Source organism: Emys orbicularis, chromosome 1 (genome assembly GCF_028017835.1).
Source record: "Emys orbicularis isolate rEmyOrb1 chromosome 1, rEmyOrb1.hap1, whole genome shotgun sequence".
In the NCBI taxonomy this organism is placed as follows: domain Eukaryota; kingdom Metazoa; phylum Chordata; order Testudines; family Emydidae; genus Emys; species Emys orbicularis.
The window spans coordinates 63,928,250-63,950,068 of NC_088683.1; the positions used below are offsets into that span (position 1 = coordinate 63,928,250).

The following is a 21,819-nucleotide window of genomic DNA, read 5'->3' on the forward strand; positions in this document are numbered from 1 at the left end:
TGAAGGACTATTTTCCCACAGTATGTGAACAGAAGGCTGACAGTCTAGATGGAGAGCATGTAGCTCCCTGATGTTTAGATGAGTCCTCGGATCCTGCGAGGGCCACAACCCCTTGAGTTTGCAGGGTTCTGATGTGTGCCCTGCAACCCAGGGACAAGGCATCCGTGACCCAAGTGAGCATTGGTTGAAGAAAAACAAAGGGATAAACATTCTGAGGGTCTGTCCACCAGTCCAGAGAGAACAAAATTGCCTCTGCAAATCACGCTGGCCAGATAATGTCGACGGGACATACACCAACACTAGCTATCCCTGAGGCCTTCTGAGGCTTAGTCTCACATGTTGTACTAAGTAGGTACATGCTGCCGTATCCCCAGAAGTCAGAGGCAAGTGTGCACTGTGGTAACAGGATGTGCTTTTAGATCCAAGACCAGGTCTTGGAGCATTTGGAACCTTGACTGGGGTAGAATTGCTCTGTTTTTTGTAGCATCTAGGAGTGCTCCAATAAACTCTCCTATTTACACAAGTTTTAGAATTGATTTGACCAGACTAAGTAATCGCCCCAGTGGATTGAAGGTGGACTGAATGATAGCAATGCTGGACAGTATTTGAGACTCAGATTGGACTCTCACCAGCCGGTTGCCAGGGAGAGGAATACCTGGATTTCCAATCTCCTCAGATACGCAGCTACAGGTGCTATGAACTTTGTGAAAACACGAGGGGTTACTGAGAAGCTGAATGGAAATACTGTGAATTGGTAGTGGGTCAAGGCCGGTGCTTCCATTTAGGCGACCTAGGCGGTTGCCTAGGGTGGCAGGATTTGGGGGGGGGCGGCATTTTGCCGCCCTCGGCGGCAATTCGGCGGCGAGGGGTCCTTCCGCGCTCCGGGTCTTCGGCGGCAATTCTGCGGCGGGTCCTTCACTCGCTCCGGGACCCGCAGCCAAAGTGCCCCAAAGACCGGGAGCGCGTAAGGACCGCCCCCCCCAACGAATTGCCGACGACGACCGGGAGCGCGGAAGGACCCCCGCCTAGGGCACCAAAAACCCTGGCACCGCTCCTGTAGTGGGTTCCATTCACTATAACCGGAGAAACTTCCAGTGGTCTGGACAGATTGCTATATGGAAGTAAGCATCCTTTAAATCAAGGGCAGCATACCAGTCACCCTGTTCCAGGGAAGGAATAATGGAAGCTACAGTAACCATGTGGAACTTTATTTCCTTCAGGTACTTGTGTAATTCTTAGACCCTTTTGCTTTGGGAATAAAAACCTTTCCCCCTACGGAATAAAGGAACTTCCTCTATGGCTCCTATTAGAAGGAGAGATTAGATCTCCCATGGAAGAATGGTCTCATTAGAGTGGTCCCCAAAGAGGGATGGGAAAGTGGGATGATAACGGGGGATAGAAACAAATTGAAGGGAATATCCCAGATCCAATGTGACGTGAATCCAAGCACAAAGGAAGTAGGATAGATGATTGGCAAAGATATGGGTCAGAGCAGATTGGTCTGTAAGTACTGCTATGCTGCCCTAAACAAATCCATCAAAATGCATGTTTAGACTGGGCTGCTGATTGACAGGAACTTGCTGTCACAGATTGGGGGGGGCGGCTGTGGTCACCTCCTGTAATACTCACCCCTTTTTCTTGGCAAGTCTTGTCGCCCAGGTATAAATTCGGATATCTGTGAACCTGTTGGAGCCAGAACTGCTACCTCTTTGTTGCCGGTGTGCAGATTCCAAGTGACTTCAATGTGGCCCTGGAATTTTTTATGCTACACAGCCTATTATCCGTCTTTTCCAAAAAGTGGAAGGGACACTAAAAAAGCAAGTCTTGGATGATCTGCTGTACTTCAGGAGGGAGACTGGAAGACTGCAACCACAAACACTTCCTCATAAATATGGCAGATGCCATGGATTGAGCTGCTGAGTCCACCACATCCAAGCTGTCCTTGCCACCAGCTTGCCCTTCTCAAACATCAAAATGAACTCCTGCCTGGAGTCCCATAGGGTGAAGTTGTAGTGATTTAGGAGAGCTTACTGGTTAGCAATTCTGAGCTGTAGCCCTCCTGTCAAATAAAGTTTACGGCCAAACAGGTCCAGTCTCTTTGATTCTTTACTCTTCGGTGTTGGCACTTGGTGCTTCTGCCTCTCCTTCTCACTATCTGCTGCTACCACCCAGGAAACTGGGAGCTGGTATGCGTAGAGGTGTTTGAAACCCTTAGAAGGGACATAGTATCTCCTCACTGCCCATTTAGCAGTAGATGGGAGGGAAGAAGGGGTCTGCCAAAGTGTTTTAATCAGCTCTGGAATTGTGTCCAATTAATTGGAAATGCCACTCTGGAGGGTCCTGCAGATGCTACTATATCCACCAGCTTGTGGGATTTCTCACGGACCTCTTCTGCTTGAATGTCTAAAACCAAGGCCTCCCTTTTAAGCAGTTCTTTGTGAGCCTTGTAATCCTTTGGTGGTGGAGAATCGTTCACCCCCTCTACAGCCTCATCTGGTGATGAGAAAGAAGATGCACCAGGATGCTGAGGCAATGGCTGATCTGCCTCTTGCAGTGGAGGAGCTGTCTGAGCAACTTCCATTTGCTAAGGACCAGTACTAGTATTGGGCGTCAGAGAATGTTGTCTGTGCTGATCTCAGTGCAACCTCGAAGAAGTCAACTCAGACAGCAGAGGGGAGATCCTAGCAGGGGAAGGGACACTACATGATCGCGGTGGGCCCCATGGTTACACATCCCATTGCCCCTTGCAACGTGCCCACTGCTGTGACAGCCATAGACCCCTAGGCTCCGATGGAGGGTAAGCTTCCTGCCTGGTATGGGATACAAAAGACCCCACTTCCAAATCCAACAAAGATGACTCTGAAGCCTGCAATACCAATAGAGCTGCAGAACCCGTGTGGACGGGAGATAGGTAAGTCTAACCTGGAGATGGTGATACTGCGGATATTAATGGTGGCTTGCCCCTGGAATGTACTGGCTTCCTAGCTATTGGAAGCAGCATCAATACCACATGTTTTTGCATGGCTTGTGTAGGAACTACAATTGCCAGTACCAGCTGAAACCCTTCCTGCACCACCAGGGACACTAGTACCAAAAGTTTAAGCAATTCTCTGGCAGCAGTGTACGTCTTCAGTGTTGTTGGCACTGGAATTGGGTCTTCAGTTTGGCATATAGGAGCTTTCAGGACTCCGCCTCAATGGACCTGACACAGATTCTGGAGTTGATAACCACCCCCCCCCCTCCTGTCCTGCAGAGTCCTACCCAGAGTCCATGCCTCTAGCTGGCCTTGGTACCAAAGGTCTTGCTGAACCAGGCACCATGTCCTTGGAAATTCTTTGTCGCTTCTTTGGTAACGGAGACACAGAACACAGAGCCAAAGACATCTTGGGACACACACTGTACTCGGAGTACGCATGGAGGGTGAAATGCTGCCTCCATACGGAGACACTGAAGTCTCGCTGTTCTATCTTTTTATGAGCGAGGTTAAACCACTCCACAAATGTGACTCTTGTCACTGGTGTGGGACTCCCCCAAATATTTTAGGCAGCTGGGGTGTGGGTCACTGAGCGCCATCATTCTGGCACATGACCAGCAGGACTTGAACCTCAGAGAGCGAGTTATGGCTCCAGTCCTGGTCCCAATACCGAGAGTCACATTTGGTCCAAAAAGGACCTAAAACTGAAACCTAACACGAATTATACACTATATCTAACTAACTACTAAACGACAAGTAGACTATATACAAAGAGTGAGGGAAATAAACTTGCGATAGCAAGACTGGAAGTGCTCCAACAACCACCACTGGCTGTAAGAAGGAACTGGGGGCGGGGATCAAAGGTGGCTCTAACTTCTCATACCGGCATGCAGTAGCGCATGGCAACAGAGGGCTCTCAAGCCACCCAGACAAGTACCACTGATGGAAGACGTTCTCCAACAACCAAGCACAAGGCACACACGCATCCCTACAATGGCACGGACATGTGCAGTCATTCGAAGAACAACTCTGGTTTACCCCAAAAGAGGCAAGACCAAAGGTGGACCAGCCAGAGGGTCAAGTCACAGGACTAAAGGAGACCACTAGCAGACATGGGTAGCAGGACAACAGAAAATAAACCTGAAATGCTGCACCTAGCCACAAAGCAGAACACCAACACTTTGCCACACCATCCATAGCTAGTTTTAGGCCTCACTTTATTTTAACAGAATACAAGAGAAATTAGAAGTCTGAGGAGAATAACTCAAATCAAGTAGTGAATCTAACCTGGTCCACTCATAACTGCAGTACTTACTTCTGTCAAGGGCAATTTAGGGCAACCAGAATTCCCCACACATTTTCGGTAATGTTGCTTGTATTCTTTTCAAAGAGAATATGACGTTTTGCACTGTGGTAAGTAGGATGACTCTCTGTTAAAGCATGGTTGTTTCAGGAAATAACTCTGCAGCACTTCAGGATAGGTTGTAGATCCTTGATGATGCAATGGAGAGGTTTTAGGTGGGGGCTGAAGGTGATGATCCCTCACTCTCACAGATCTTGGGAGATAGGCCAGTCCTCGCTTACAGACAGCCCCCCCACAAACCTGAAGCAAATACTCACCAGCAACCACACACCACACAACAAAAACACTAACCCAGGAACCTATCCTTGCAACAAAGCCCGTTGCCAACTCTGTCCACATATCTATTCAAGGGACACCATCACAGGACCTAATCACATCAGCCGCACCATCAGAGGCTCGTTCACTTGCACATCTACCAATGTGATATATGCCATCATGTGCCAGCAATGCCCCTCTGCTATGTACATTGGCCAAACCGGACAGTCTCTATGCAAAAGAATAAATGGACACAAATCAGACGTCAAGAATTATAACATTCAAAAACCAGTCGGAGAACACTTCAACCTCCCTGGTCACTCAATTACAGACCTAAAAGTCGCAATACTCCAACAAAAAAACTTCAAAAACAGACTCCAACGAGAAACTGCTGAATTAAAATTAATTTGCAAACTGGACACCATTAAATTGGGCTTGAATAAAGACTGGAAGTGGATGGGTCATTACACAAAGTAAAACTATTTCCCCATGCTAATTTTCTCCCTACTGTTACTCACACCTTCTTGTCAACTGTTGGAAATGGGCCATCCTGATTATCACTACAAACGTTTTTTTTCCCTCCTGCTGATAATATCCCACCTTAATTGATTAGTCTCCTTAGAGCTGGTATGGCAACACACATTTTTTCATGTTCTCTGTGTATATATATCTTCCTACTGTATTTTCCACTGCATGCATCCGATGAAGTGGGTTTTAGCCCACGAATGCTTATGCCCAAATAAATTTTTTAGTCTCTAAGATGCCACAAGTACTCCTCATTCTTTTTGCTGATTCAGACTAACACGGCTACCACTCTGAAACCTGTTACACTGATTTAAGTTCCCTTTAAATCTTAGTACAACAGGGAAAGTTAATCAGGAGCATGATTATACTTTAAAAAATATCAATTAAAAACATGTTTGAATTTTCTCCAATATATAGGCGTGAGCTGAGTAATTTCATTTACTTTTTTCAAATAAAATAGTCTCTCAGTCATTGAACACTTCAGATTCATCTAGTAAGTCCAAAGAGACTCCATTACTTCATTATCTATCTTGAGTATTTTTTGATTTAGTAACAAATTTCTTCTGACAAGCAGAGACATTTACTATTAGTGATGTTTTTGGATAACTGTTCATTTTGTCCAAGAATTTAAAATGCAATAGAAAGTTTGTTTTTGTACTTGGAGGTTCATTAGATTGCACTCAGATCTCAAAAGTATGCTTTATTTCTTTAGTGAAATTACTTTGGGGCATTTATATTTATCAACACACACACAAACTTGAGTAATGTTAAGGATATGGCACAAATAAACAACCCCCCCCCAAAAAAAATCTAGTTTTGGGGACGCTGCCTAGATTTCAGGCTTAGAAATGGTAGTACTTCAGCAGTGGGCTTATCTAAAAAGGAGTATCTACAAGGGCATGTCAATATACTTTTCCAAGATGATCATTCCTCTTGCTTGAAACCTTAAAAATGGGATGTGATTTGATGTTCAGCACATCAGTGCATGTTCCTTCTGATAGAGATAGCAGGCAGTCACTGATGCTGAACTGATGTCTGCCTGCCATTTCTATCAGTGAACACTATATATTTGGACATTTGTTTGTTCTGGAGGGGCTGAGGGGAAGGAGGATCAGTACCAGTTTAAAAATAAAATACCTTTACGGATTTCTCTAGATAAAAATCTTCCTGTTAGAGCTACTCTCCAGGTATATCAGTTTTTAGGCTAGTAACCTTGCCAGTGTCGTTTTAAGACTGATACGCCATTATTTACTTGCCTTCTCGTGTGTAGCTCTTGCAGCACAAAGGGTATCTAATTCTGTGTACTGATTCACAGCCCCCTGTGGGTCGAGGTTCTGATAAGGCACTCATCCCCACAGTATGAATGTCTCCCTAGTATTTAAAATGAAATAATATTCCTGGTTCCAGCACACAGGCGCTTTCTTCCCAATAGGTAGCATGTGTGTGCGCACACGAATGTGTGAGAGGGAGAGCACAAGCTTAGTGAGAGAAAGCTAAATCAAAAAGCGAGCTTTGCATTTAGTTCTGAACACAGTGAGGTTAGTAGGCATTCAGAGCTCGGTATTGTCTTCCACTGCAGGCACTAAAGCTCATGATCACCCATAGGGGCTTACAAATATGTTGAATAACATGATGGATAGGACTAAGTGTAAATGTCCTACACTTAGTAGGACAAGGCAAGTAGAGGCAAGACCTATCCAGATGAAACTATGCACCACAGCCCTCTGAAAGGAAAGATCATAACAGAAGTGCTACTCTACCCACTCCTGTTAGGTGGTCTGTAGATAAGAAGAGTGTCAATATTGAGGTCATCCCTAGATTCACACAATTGATGGATGCACACAAGGGGGGTGGGGTGTTTGGGGTGGCTTTTGTTTTTGCAATTGAGCCTGTCTTGTACTTGAGGTCTGATGCATAGAGCATAATAACTCCATGTTCTACCTTATTCACTCAGGGGATAGTGTGCTAAGTACCCTGTAATAACTAACTGAGGCAACACTGGTACAGCAGTGTCTTCAAGACAGATTTCAGTAATCCAGGTCAATTTGGACATCTTGACAGAGTGCAGGTCATAGAACATCATTGATCTTGCGCTGAACAGTAGGAGTCTGAAATTCTGGGTTCTAACCTTGGCTGCTGCAGGCTCAAGAAACATGGTTGGCAGTTGTGCCTAAGAAATTGGCCATGGATACTCTGCCCTGTGCCCTTATCTTGGTACTGAATTAGAGTTTCTCATGTCTGCCATACCCCTTAAATTCTTAGGTGCAAGAAGGCTAACTGTTGAGTTCTCAGAATCAGCTGTTTACAACTCTACTGTATTCAGTGTTTACCGCAAAATATTTTTTAAACCATCTTGTGTGGATTAATGTTTTCTTTGTTTTACAGTAGCTTTCAGAAAAATAAATGGGTTTAAGAATTGGACCTTAATATGGCTAAGGCAATAGAAATGTAAAGATTTTTTTGAAAATGTAGATTATTGATCTAATAGACTGCAGAGGCTCTTTCAAAGTAATTAAGGTCTGGCATGTCAATATGTTATTAGGAACTTCTTTAAATGAAGATTAATGATGCAACAGGCAATCATGACTGAAGTAACGATTGTATTAATCCATATTTGGAAACTGTATTCTAAAGTGAATGGTATCATAAGAACATAAGAACTAAGAAGTCCTTCTAGGGTACTCCTTAAGCTCCTCCCAAGTATAGACCACGGGGGCAATTTTCAAAGGCCCAAAGAGAAGTTAGGAACACAATTTCTACTGAAAGTCAATGGGACTTGAGTGCCTGATTCTTATTTGTACCTTTGAAATCTCCCCATATATATGCAATGTAGCTTCTCTGCATGTGTACTAAATCCACAACCAAAAAATCTTCATGCAAAGTAGACAGTTTGCTAGATGAAATACTTCAGTCATGTTTCTTCTTTTTAGTTTTCCCCACAAGCTCAAAACCTCTCCTTCACATTATTTACTAAAGGCCTGTAAAGTTGCAGTTGTAAAAAAGAAAGCTTTTGTTAAGCTACATGAACACAGAATAACCTGGCTTTCCCCTTCCCGCCCCCCCACATTTGTAAACTAAAAACATCAAAATCAATTTTTTTCCAGTTCTCTCTGCTCTAAGTCTGGGATTCAGAATACCAAGTGTGGCCCAGAAAAGAAATAGCCCCTGTTACGATCTCATTTGTAGGCATATATCTGGAAAGTTGAACTTAGTGGGCCAGCATTTCCTCTCAATTACACAGCAGTAATTCCCAATGTGGTCTTTGAAAAAGTTTTTTATAAAAAATAAAGCTGATTTATAAGTAAGACAGACACTTAATACAAGGATCTTTCAGCAACAGTAACAATCACATTTCAGCACAGTTTAAACTGGATTTTGGCTGAATCAGGAGCTAACAAAACCATATGAAGTTTTGAACATTGCTCCAACAAGGCATGACCCCAGCTTCAATGGTTTGCTGAACCACGTCAGAATTTCTTTTGGCCACAACTACATTTAAAACTAAAGAGATTGGGTGGAAAATGTCTTTGCATCCTAAAATATTCAATCAATTATGAAGGAAAATATATCCACAGAGCAAACAAAAAACAAAAACCTGACTGCTAGATATAGGTAATACTTTCTCATAGAATCCTCTTCACACGAAAATTATTATAAAATAAACTTTAATATAGAAATGTAATGATTTTCTTTATTATGTCACTCCCTACTACTTAACTTATAACTCTCAGTGACACTCATCTCCCACACTTAGTTTACTCATGCCTTTCTACTTTATTCTGAACTGGAATCAGAAGACAAATTGCCAATGTGCAGACACTACAGGGGGGGGATGTGAACTTCAAAATCATATTGTACTGCAAAGGCTGCAGTTGACTTCTGAAGTTGTATTTGATTATGGAAAGAACAGGAAGTTGTCTCACATTAATTCATAAGTAAAGGGAAGTCGTTCCTTGTATTGGGGCCCCAGCCATAAAAAAGGAATAAAAAAGAAGAGATATTTATAAACTGCCAGGAACTGTCAAGCCTTATCTATATATAGATTAGAGGCTAGAACTGCCAGGAGGAAAGGAGGCTGATATAGCCAAAGTTACTAGAAATGCTGTTACAACACCAGTGTCCAAGTGCTAGCATGCACAGGGAGAGTGGGAAACTGGAAAACAGGAGTCTCCCCCAGCTTTTTATTATTATTATTATTATTATTATTGAGGAAATAGACAATAATGTTCAGTGCACACTTTCCAGGAAGTTGCTCTTATCAGATAATTTGCATGCAATAGCAGAATACATGGTACTGAAGATTGTTTTTTTTATGAGGTTAATTTCAAGAACTCATCTACAGCACTTACACATTCTGTCTGATGTATCTATTTTTATGAAGGAAGCTTCTTTATGTGTTTAGTCAATTTTTCAACTTTACCATCTTAGATAACAAAATGACAGAATAGTTGCTAAAGTCAGACATTCACAACAATTGAATTAGAATACTTAAATTCACATGGGAGTAATCCTTAAGAAATTAAAATATCCCTGCTCATTTAAAACTTCTCTCAACACTGATTTGTGGACTAGCTACCTTGAGAAGCAAATCAGCATAGAAAAAGTGACATGGGGCCAATAAGCTGGACAATTCTGAGTCTTTTGATGGAGGTTACATGTTCTACAATAAACTCAAATAGAGCAGAATTTCTTACCTTTGTGGTGGTTTGCCCCAGATGCTAATTTCCCCCACAGTGTTACAACAAATATTATTATTAGCAGTTTTCCTTTTGTTGCTTTCTGTAAGTATCTCTTATTCATCCTGAAAATAAAGATAAAAATAAGTGTTTAAATTAAACATTTTTTTTCTTTTTACCATTGTAAACTGAATTTGATGCTTGTAAAAGGTGCTTGATTGACCACCCTGAAGTCTGAAATCCTTTTGAGCCATAGAAAAGGCTCAGCATGGACTGCATCAATGTAATCTTCCCCTCCCTTCCCTGCCAATATTTCCCCTTCCTGATACAGAAGGACCATCTATAGCAGGGGTTGGCAACCTTTCAGAAGTGGTGTGCCGAGTCTTCATTTATTCACTCTAATTTAAGGTTTCGCGTGCCAGTAATACATTTTAACGTTTTTAGATGGTCTCTTTCTCTAAGTCTGTAATATATAACTAAACTATTGTTGTATGTAAAGTAAATAAGGTTTTTTAAATGTTTAAGAAGCTTCATTTAAAATTAAATTAAAATGCAGAGCCCCCCAGACCGGTGGCCAGGACCCGGGCAGTGTGAGTGCCACTGAAAATCAGCTCGCGTGCCGCCTTCGGCACATGTGCCATAGGTTGCCTACCCCGATCTATAGGACTCAGAGAATATTTGAGCCCTGTACCAGATGGACATCATTGGAGCCCCTCCAATAGAGAAGCCTCCCAAGGGAAGGCATCAATAGAAACCCGGCCAATTCTCCCCAGTGTGAATTCACGCTGGGGTGCAGCAGGTCTTGCTGGAGCAGGCCTCGCCATCTGCATCATCATGGATTAGCCAAGGTTGATTTGGCCCTCTGACTCTACTGCAATGATATTTCGTGTATGGCTTTAAGGCCACCTGCAACTCTTTGAAGCCCTGCATACAAGTCATGATGATGGATTTGATCAGAGTACCAGCAAATGCAGCACCCCCACCACATGAGAAGTCCCCATGGTGCTTGATACACGCGAGGCAGTAGCTGAAGGGCTTAGCCAAACACATGGGATTCACCAATATCATTCCTTGTCTATGCCAATGGACAAGAATAGACAGGAGATACTGTGTCAGAGAACGTTGCAGAAAGTCACAAAGTAATTGAAACGTGAGATACTGATGTTGCATTGTGATTCGTTCATTGTGACGTTACAGCAGTACCTGATGGCACTGAGACACGATGATGAAATGCAAGGTTGAGCATTGATTATATCAGTGCAACTCCATGCAAAGTAGGTCGCCAGGTGCCAAAGAACAAGCATAGTAGCTCTGGCTCTAGGGCTAGAGAATTAAAGTTCTGCAGAGGGTGGTGAGATGTATTATAATGAAACCTGCTCTCGCTTTTCGCTCTCCATGGAAGACCCCTAGAGAGCTGGCTAAGAATCATTTCTGCAGGATGGTCATATTTCTGCTGATAGGTCAAGAGGACAATGATGCCTATTCCATACCATTTACATTGAAAAAGCTGCAAATTTGACCATTTTAACAACATTATTACTATTTGACAATGCCTGGCGCTAGGCTGCCTTTTGCTTCAGAGCAGAAAAATCTGTACTGCTTCAGTACTGTTGTGCAATTTCTACAGTTCTCCCCTATTGCATTCATAAGAAGCCAATATTAAAAAGACTCTACCCTCTTTCTCTCTCGCTCTGTTCATGCACAGCACTACCCTGACAACCACAAGTGCTATGAAAAAGCAGTCTATGCTCTGAGTCAGAATTAAGCATTAGATGGTTAAGTTCCATATCTATTTCCTCTTAAGAGCAATCCCAATTTCTTCAGTTTCTCCATACCGCTGCACAGGTCTCTCCGTACCAGGACCCTGCACATTAGTGTTGCTCTTTAACAGAAGTAACATATTTACTATACAAGGTGTGTTCCTCTGGGTTGTGTAGGGGAGAAACACAGAGCTAGGGGAGTGCAATATCCAGTTAATAGCTAATAGCTTGTGCACCTGAACGTCTAACTGATTAATAATCTTAGTAGCAATCACACTACGCTATGAACCACACTGCATTTCTGACATCAGTTTTGCTCCTCTTTGCACTGATGTTCCTGTTCTTTCGGAATGCTACTTCTTTATTTGTCATCGGCTACAGGTTTCTGAAGTGCCCAGAACTGAAGGGAAATTAATTATTTGTCATTCTAAAAAAAGAATTAAAAAATGTAAACAAAGATCTATGTTCACAATGTTGATTTATAGCTATCTATGTGAACAGTAGAGAAATTACTTCTTTCACTCCCAGTCCTCCACCGCACCTGTTGGGATGCTGGTGCCAATCAAAATTCCATTAAATTGAAGTCTACCTCCCATCCACACCAAGCCTCACTCTAAGGGGATTTGCACCATTAAGCCAAGTGGGGTCTAATGCTACCCCCCCCCCCCGTCCCTGCATTCTCTGATGTTGCCAGATCCTCTCCACTTGCTCTGCAGGCTGCAGACACAGAGCTAGGACTTGAGAAAATAGCAACAGAGAGAGGCAAAGAGGAGGGGGAAAACCAGTCTGCCTGTAAACAGGAGCCCCTCATGGCAGGTAACAGGAGGAGAAGGTTAAAAAGCCACATGCCTTCCCTGCTGCTAGCCTTGCACGTGGGACTGTGATGACCTAGAAATCATCAGCCCCATTGACCTCCCAATCCCCAAAAAGGGCCGTCCTGCACACACACAAAAAGAATGTTCAGCTTTGACATATTAACTAAGTGGCAACTCCCCTGTCATGCTAACAACGACAAGGCTGGAACGAAGCTAGTGCAGGGCAAGGACAATCTGGGACATGGCTCAGGCAAGGCTGGAGCAGAAACAAGCTGGGAGTCTTTGGAACTTGGTGCACTGCAAGGCAGCAGGAGGGTTCTTGGCCTGGTAGCTCTGTTGCTCAGCTTGATCTGCAGCTCTGCCGAGGTCATGGGCATACCTGAACCTGGAAGCAGGAGCTGCTGACTGGGCAAACAGCCTGAGAGGCTTGGCTGACCAAGCCCTCTCAGAAAGGAGAAGAGCACATTATTTTCTGTTTTTCTTTTCTCCCTTGCCTCCCAAAGGCCTTGGACTTCACCTTCTGTGGGCTGCGGAAGTATACTGACTTTTTGTTTGGACTACTTTTACACGCACCCACCCCTATAAGGCACCCCCACAGATATCTAGCTATGCTTTGGATTCTGAGACAAGAGCGGCACCCACCCTCTTTCCACAAGGCTGCCAGAGAGATATATCTACTACAAGAATACTGGCTCTCTATTTCCTGAGAACAGCCAGAATGCTACTGGCAGTATTCATGTGCTTACAGAAATAACATATACCCACCTAGACACTGCCAAGGACAACAGACCAGAGCAGCAAACACAGGTTTGAGCTGATGCGTTCTTCTCAGCATCCTAACAGGCTATTGTGAAAGGGATGGTTCTGAGAAAAGGTGATCATCTATTCAGACAATCTTGAGAGGTTAGTTAATGACTTAGACATCTTGAACCCGATCCTAGGTATGTCTGTGTGTAGTTTTTTTATCATCATCATTTGGCTGTTTTAGTCTGTGATGGTTACTTTTGGTTATATATTTGTTTTCCAAAACAGCCTAAGGTGCAACATGAAGTAGCCAATGGAGCCAGAAAATATTGACCGCAGCCTTGAAACAGGGCTGTTAACCTTTTTGTAACTCTGACCAAGTCAGGTGATTGGGTCCCAGAAGTAAAAATCAGTCCATTACCAATACTTCTATGTGTCACACTGTTGTTATATACTAACATAATAGGCTATGTCAATAGAACAAATGAGGTCTGAAAAAGTTATTTGCAAACTTTATGAGGGAAGATGCAGAACTACATAAACAAACTGCAGCTATTAACCTGAACAGTTTTTCCTCTTAGGCACTCTCCTGCTTTATTCTTTTTCTGAGACCACTTTCAGAAACCATGGTACCATCTACTGCCAGACTCCAGTGATGATGTGTTATATCAGCTAGAAATTCAAAAACCAGAACATCAAGTTTACAGGAAAACTTGAAATTTCAAGATCAATTTCATTCTGAAACGGAATTAAATTTCAAAATTCCACGTGAAAGAAAGTATTGATTGTTTCTAATTGAAAGCTGCTGACAGGAACATTTTCAACATTTTTTTTATTAGAAACAATGCAGTCTCAACAGGTCAACCAAGAAAATGAATAGTAAGAATGGCCCTTTTGAATTTATTTTTCAGAGCATCAGTAGGCAGGGGAAGGGAAGCATGGGCTGTCCCTAGACTCCAGGCACATACCCAACTGAAACAAAAAACAAACATCAACAACATAACCCTCTTCGACAGTGGGAGGGTGGGAGATGATTGCACTGTGACCAGTTCTTCACTAACACCATTATCTGATGAATACTGGTATTAATTTGCCGCACTTGGTTTAAAATAAATATTTCCACTAATATGCACACCAGTAGCACACTAACACACCATACTATGGCCCAATCCTAGAACACCTTAAGTAATTGTGCTAGAAGTATCTTAGCAGTTGCATATCTTTTTCTCAGGGTGCAAATCAAGCTAAGACTGCACAGGGAATCTCGAGAACACGGTGTTGTCTCTAGAAATCTCTGAGGTTGGTCTCCACAGCTCATCAAAGAAGTTGTCATGAGAACATACAAACTTGTGTAGAAATATAGTCGGTGGCCCTCTCCACTGCTTCATAACCTGATGGGGCCCATCAGAAGATGGATGTGGCAAACCTGTGTGAGTACCCTGGAAATGCTCCTAATACCTGGGTGAGTAATTGATGTCTTCAGCTCCTTTCTGGCATTCACAAGCTCACAAGTTTTCCTTTTGCTCAGCCCATACTGGTGAATTCAGGATCAAGAACCCTTCTAACAACTCACAAGTAAAGGGCAATCACCTGGGAATTACAGCATCTTCTAGCCATGTAGGCCAGTATTAAACTGTCCTGGGTTTCCTATTGTAAGTGAAGTGCAACCATATGCAATCCTAACTGCAGCAAAAGAATATAAGAAAATAATAACTTTATTTTTTTCCCCTTTTAACAGCTTAAATAGAAATAAAAGATCTCTATCCATTTCTCTCATTAATAGTCATTTACATAACCTGGCATTCATGAAGCATCTTAATATTAATTAGTTCATGTTTCACACACCTGTAAATTTTCAGTGCCTTTCAGATCCAGCTGCCTTTTGAAGACAAGTCCCTTTTTCATGCCCTGAGGATGTCACATGTCCTAAGTACACACTGAGAATGTTTACACATAGAAGAAACGTGGCTGCTTCCCCATTAAACGCTGATTTACTGTTCAAGAATTAAAATCTTCCACTGACAGCATATTACAGACCAGAATTCTCTTACTTTTTCTTTTACAGTCACTATTTTATTTGCTATTTCTAAAAAGTCCTAGATGACCAGTAGGAATGGCCCTGGGGCTTAAGTCCTTGTACACAAACAATGCAGCAGTTTAAATTACGTTCTGCATTATGTTGAATTTTACATTATTTATTAGCAGTGCAGCTTTATTCAGCCTTTCTTCTGTAAACTAATGCAGATTTAAAAGTGTCCCTCTGGTAACTAAGGTCACTTTGTAAAAGTAACACCTGTGTGACCCCTATGTGTTTGAATATATATATATATAAATTCCCTCTATGCCATTCCTGTCATGTTTGCTCAGTGAACAAATAATTTGCCACTCTCATTACTTCAGGTACAAGGTAGCTTGTGAAAATCAATCTTCTTTCTGCTTCATACATCACAGCCTATAACAGACACAAAGTGCATTCTGATTCTGAAATGAAGCTGGGAAAAAATACAGGTCTATTCTCGTAAGCTACTTTGTTTGATCTAGATGGGTAAGAAAAGAAAGAAAATGGGCACTTAGCTTGGTAAAACTAGGAAACGTAGCACGGGAGTCACAGAGGAAATCTCAATATACAAAGCAAAGGTATTGTTTTTGCAAAGTGATCCTTTACCAGAAGGATACTTTTATAGTAGAAAGAACAAGTACCTGTAGGGTGTTTAGTGCACTGCCATTCAGAAATATCTTATTCAGAAATGGTTAAAACACTGCTGGCTCATCTGCATAAGCTCTGTGAACATGGTTACCATCAGTCTAGCTGCTCAAGTGACAGCAACACAGAACTTTAAAGACACTTCCATAAAGAAAACATGAAACAAATTAGCATGCTATTAAGAGCCGGATACATGACAACAACCCTTTTCAAGACAGCATTTAAGTATGTGCTTAACTGTAAGTAAGTACTTAAATCATATCGGGACAATGGGTCTTCAGCAAATATTTAATGTTAAGCATGTGCTGTCCACAACAGGGATTGATTTAAGCATGTGCTTAAATGCTTTCCTGAATTAGAGCATAAGAGAGTAAACACTAGTGAGAACAAGCAGGTATGAAAAACACAGAAAATGCAGAAATTCCAAATACTGAAGCAATAAAATGTGAAAACATGCAACTTCTAAAACAACTATCTTAGCATAGTTCAATTAATTGCCCAATAACTGGTATACAAGAGATATGAGTAAATACAAGTAATGATATGTGCCCACAGTATCTCAGACTGCTTGGGTGTGCTATTTACATTTATAGTACTGTACTGAAAATCTGATAAACATGGTCCTTTAAAATTTCCAAAGAAATTCACTTTATACACCTGACTCTCTACAACTTTAACAGAAATCTCATAGCTAAAACCTCCTGGTGATCCACAGAAATTTATGGGGAAGTTTTTTTTTTCCTAACAAGATATTTCGAGTTGTGCTGACACTGCCTTTACAATTGATATGATACTGATGAACGGCCTTCTTTCTTGACCACTATCAACATTCCTCTCCAGTGCTTCCAAATTAACACCAGTTCTTTATGGACATGACTGATTGCAATTTTCAACCTCATAAATTTTCAGACATGACACCTAACCAAAAGCAATAAAGAAAACAGAGAAGAGTAAACAAAAAGTGTACTGTCATTCCAGCCAGCTGCAACTCAGACAACACAGACAAATTTAATTGTGTATTTAATCGCTCTTTTCCATATCAGTTCAGCAAGCCATGCAAAGTAATGTTTCATCTGACATAGCAATGCTGTTTTATTACAGAACATCCAGACAACAGAGCTCTAGTTATATATATGGAGGGGCTTATGGGGGTAGAGAGTAAATTCATTCTGTACCCTTATAAGTAAAAAAAATCAAAGTATAAAATTAACGCTACTGGTTCTAGCCTCATAGTACATCCAAGCTCTTATTGTATTGTTCTTATAAGTACCTAACATAAAGCATTACAAAATATTTACGTATCTACAGTACTCAACGTGTTTAATTTGGCCATTGATTTTCCAGACTCTTGTATAATAAGTTCTCACAGTTAAGCATTCAGCATTAGAAAGTGCTTAGGCTCCAATTCACATAATTTTCTCTGGTGTTATTATGCCATTTTAAACTCTTTCTCTCTCAATTTCTGTGCTTTAGGGATTTTAGGTTGTAGAGGGTACTATTCACTTAATCATCACTGCAACAGTATTTGCTTTTATCTTTCACTTGATCCTTTTGCAGATGGTTATTTAAATTTTCTTTATTCATATCTCACTAAACCTTCGAAGGATGAACTGGAGAAAAAGGAAAATGGCTCACTGGGCTTTGAACAACATGTCTCATTGCGACTTGAAACTCTAAGTCTATTGTGATTTCATAAAGGCCACAGCAGTGGCAGAGTTAAGCTTTCAGAGGAGATGTTAATGTCTTCATCATTGTTAATATGTTTCCCTTTTGTACATTAGCTCAACAAGTCAGATTCTGATTTGTTCCAAAACCATAAACCATAAACAGATAAACTATAAACAGATCTGTTATGATACTGTTACTTTTAGGTCATTTCACCTTCATTACAAAAAAGTACCCACATATTTCTGTGAGATATCTTACATGAAGAAAAAGGACAGATGGTCTCCTCACTAATGACCTGATATGTACACACCACGGTGTTAGGTTCCTTTGAAATTATACAAAAATAAATAATGTCACACGCTAGTTTTACTTGACAATTTGAGTACTTTCAGGTATTTTTTTGGTGACTCCAACTAGAACTATTACCTTTTAAGGCTTGCCTTACCACATCATTCAGATCTTGCCTATAGCTAGCACAGTTGGGCAAACTTTTTCGATTGAAACATTCTTTCAGTGTAAAATGCAGCTTTGGTGATACTGAAACATTTTGTGAATTTGTTTAGATTTTGCTGGCTTGTTTAGATTGAAAACAAACCTAGAAAAAATCAAAATGTCTTGATTTTTTCAATTCAAAATAAATTTTCATTTCAAAATTCCATTTAATTTTATTTTTAATATAAAAATTTAAAAATGCTGGAAATCAAAATGAAATGTTTTCTTCCATGTCAAACAAAATGTATCATTCATTCCAAAAGGATTTTAAATGATGTTTTGAAAAAATCCTGTTTTCAATTCAACACAAAATGATTTTTTTTTAAATTTGGAATTCCCAGAGAACCAAAAAACCCCATTATTCTCACAGCTCTAATAGCTAAAGCCTTGTCTTATTTCATGATCCCTCTTTGCTTCACCAATAAAACCAATCTCAATGCCCTCTCTATTTCCTTCTCCCACTCACCCTCTGCCACCCATGCGGCCCCTTATAATGGACACACTTTCAAACCTGTTCAACATGCCATCTTCCTTGCCTCTTCAAAATCTCCTAAAGGCCCATTTCTGTAATGTCACCCACAAATGAGTTAATATTAGAGCTGGTCCCATAGGAAATTCTGACATTTTGAAATTTTCTTTCGACCTGAGTCATTTTGATAATGTTGAAATATTATAATACACACAGATGTATAATGTAAGATCAACATTAATGAAAAGTTTTTTAAAAGTTAAAAAAATAAGAGTCAAACCAAAGCAAACTGAAAGTCAGACTGAAACAAGCAAGGAAGTCAAAACAAAATACTTTATTTCAATTCAAATCATTTCAAAATTTTTACATACAAAATTTCATCAAAATTGACACATGCCCGTGAAATATTTCAATGAAATAGCATTTTCCGATGAAAAACTCTTTTCCTGAAAATTCCCCAACCAATTCTAGTTAATACATTTAGATATTAAAATTACATATATTTCAGAACCATCAAGATGCGTGTATGCCTGAACCAAGTAATCACATGCCTTTATTATGGTACTAGTGTCCTGCCTCTCCCCTCCCTGGCCTTTTATTATCTTTAGCTGCAGTGTCATGTCTGATTTTAAACTGAAAGCTTTTCTGAGCAGGTACTGTGTCTACACTGGTTTCTGTAAAATACTGCACACATTTTAGGATGCTCAAAACTAACAATTGTTCGAGAATCCCTATGTTTTGAGCAGGACACATTAAGCAGGAAATCTTAAGACCAAATAACATTCAAATATCTACATGGTGGTAATATAGTGACAGAACTCTACCAACCTGAGCTATGATTCTAGCATTTAAATTCTCTGTTTAAGCAAGTCAAATTTATCATTCCAATTTAACAAAAGACAAAATTAAAAACCATAAGTACAGATAAATCAGCTAAGACCTTGTTTGTAATAAGATATCACTGAAAAAGCCAGCCAGCTATCATTTTTGGTTAGATCTGATTGATCGGGACAACTATGCTTTCTCTTATCCTTTCATTTCTTTAAAATATGCCTCCAATTCCCATTCTGTAATGTTTAAGATGACCCCAAGAGATAGTTATCTTGTGTCTGTGGGATCATTCATTACTAAGATAGCTTTGTACCTTTCTTTGCTGAATTAGAGCAATGCGATTGAACGTGGGTTGTTTGTTTATAACTCACTCCCTTTTCCATCACTCTTGTTTCAAATTGAAAATCTTTCTATTCTCACCAAGGATTTTTTTTCGCCCCTTGCTAGCAATGACATCATGGAAACACGGCACCCAGGAAGCAGTAGAAACACACACAAACAACAAGATGGGCAGGTATGTTGTTTTCCTAAAGAGGCCACCCACAGAAAACACAAGCTCTTTACTTGCAGGAATTAATTAAAATTGTTTAAGATAAGACCAGAAAAAACAATAGGATTTAAGTTTGAAATAAAGGTACTGAAAGAGTGAGCTCTCATAGATTTAAATTCAGACGGCTCTGTTCCCATCCATAATCTCTTTCACACCACATTAGGGAAGCAATTTTTAGACTTTTACACCTTTTCAATTAGTGATGATGAAGCTACATGTGCGGCTACAATTCTGCTAAATGATCTTTCCTGACTAAAGATTAAATTCTGCTCTTCTGAAGATCTTTGTCCTTCATAGCAACATTTTGGTAGGTCTCTGTTTGTAACTGGGGCAGCAGAGGAACTTATATTCAATTCTGCTCTCTTTTTCACGAGGATTAGAACTGTCAACAGATATGTGCACTTTTGCCAAATGCAATCATTGTTAAACTCATCTGTTTTCATACATGACTCCCATGAATTTTTGGTCACACTTTCAATTAGGAGTATGTTTTTCAATAGCAAATGGCGGTATAGCAAAATTACTGAACATTCCAAAACTGGTCTCATGCTCTCGTGACAAAAGTAGCTGTAGCAACACACATTACATTGGTATCACCAGGGAGCTGCTAGAGTAGAAGGTGTCAGAAGACAACAAGGTCAGGCTGCCCCACCTAGACCCAGCACATGGCCCCAGTGGACCATTTATCACTGCTCCAGGGGGACTGCATTGAGCGGAAGCTCTCCCAACTCTAATGGGGGTGGGGGAAGAAAGAGAAAGATGGGCTAGACTCCCCCAGCTACCCCATAGATCCACCATAAGGGGTTAACAGGTAATCCCAAGACTCCAGGGAAAACATGTGGGGTCAGAGTTCCTCCAGTTCTGAGGGAAAGGGACAGACAAAGCCAGGCGAGGCGGGGCTTCCTTCTGACCATTAGATGGACCCAGTAGCTGGACCCAGAAACACACTCCTCCTTGGTAAACAGCCTTTTCCTGCTGCCAGCTAAAATTGTCAAGTCCTATAAGCTCAAGTACTAGCAGCCTGTACTGCAGTGCTGCAAGGTCAGGATTCAACCATCCTGGAGATTCGTGATGCAGAGCGGGTTGTTTGTTACAGCTGCACATAACAGGATTTGGTTTTACCTTTTTCTTTAAAAACAAAAAACAAACCTAGGAAATTACACACAAAAAGCCTTTGTTAAAAGAATGTTATTTAGGTTGCAAAACCAATCACTCAAAAAGTTCGGATATACCAGATTTTCAGTTGCCCTTGAAACCATCATTCAGGACCTGGTGCGTGTTCATCATAATAATACAGTCTTTAATTAGTGATCATGTGCTATTTTTCATACAAGACCCCTTCCTCTTTCAGTGCTCAGAATGCACACTTAAAGAGGACCTTTGGGGGAATTATGGTTGAACAGGCAGTCTTAAAATTGGCATTTCCTAACTTTTGAGTGTTTGACTTTGTAACTGGAATAATTTTTTTAACATATTTGTGTGTGTATAATACACACAATGAATTCTCATATCAACAGCATAACTATACACCAGAGTTATCAATGCAGCAGTATTGCAGCATGTTCTGGTAGGGCTGTCAATGAAGTGAAAGGCATTATTACCCATTTTTTGTCTGTGCATGGTACCTCACCTCTGACACAGAATGTAATACAACAGTTTCCTGAAAATCGTGCTATATGCCACAAGATTCTGCAATCTTCTCTCTTTGTGTCCCCTCCTACAGCATTCTGAAACAGTTACGAATATATATTAATAATCAGCTGCAATTGAAAAGACTGCATGAAAGGATCGGAGTAATCCATGCACTGAATTTCTAGGAACAGGGACAGATCCTAACAGTCAGGGTTTGCATGAGGAGACTGAGTGGGGTGGTTAAGGTGTCAGACTGAAACTCATCTCCCTTCTTCCTTGTAACTTCACTGAATTTTCTAACATCTCCTCTATCTATAACTCCTTTTTTTCAGGAATGGCAGCAGCCCTGGAAGTTAATTAT

General features: G+C 40.9%; 1 protein-coding gene across 2 annotated transcripts in view; it reads right to left on the reverse strand.

The window, feature by feature from the left end:
• Positions 1–9,917, reverse strand: part of TAFA2 (TAFA chemokine like family member 2) — a 54,309-nt gene extending 44,392 nt beyond the window's left edge. For both annotated transcript variants that reach the window (XM_065423593.1, XM_065423592.1), the window contains exon 1: positions 9,812–9,917. In XM_065423593.1, coding sequence (XP_065279665.1) covers positions 9,812–9,917 — 106 coding nt within the window. The remainder of the gene's footprint in view (positions 1–9,811) is intronic.
• Positions 9,918–21,819: the final 11,902 nt, after the last annotated feature.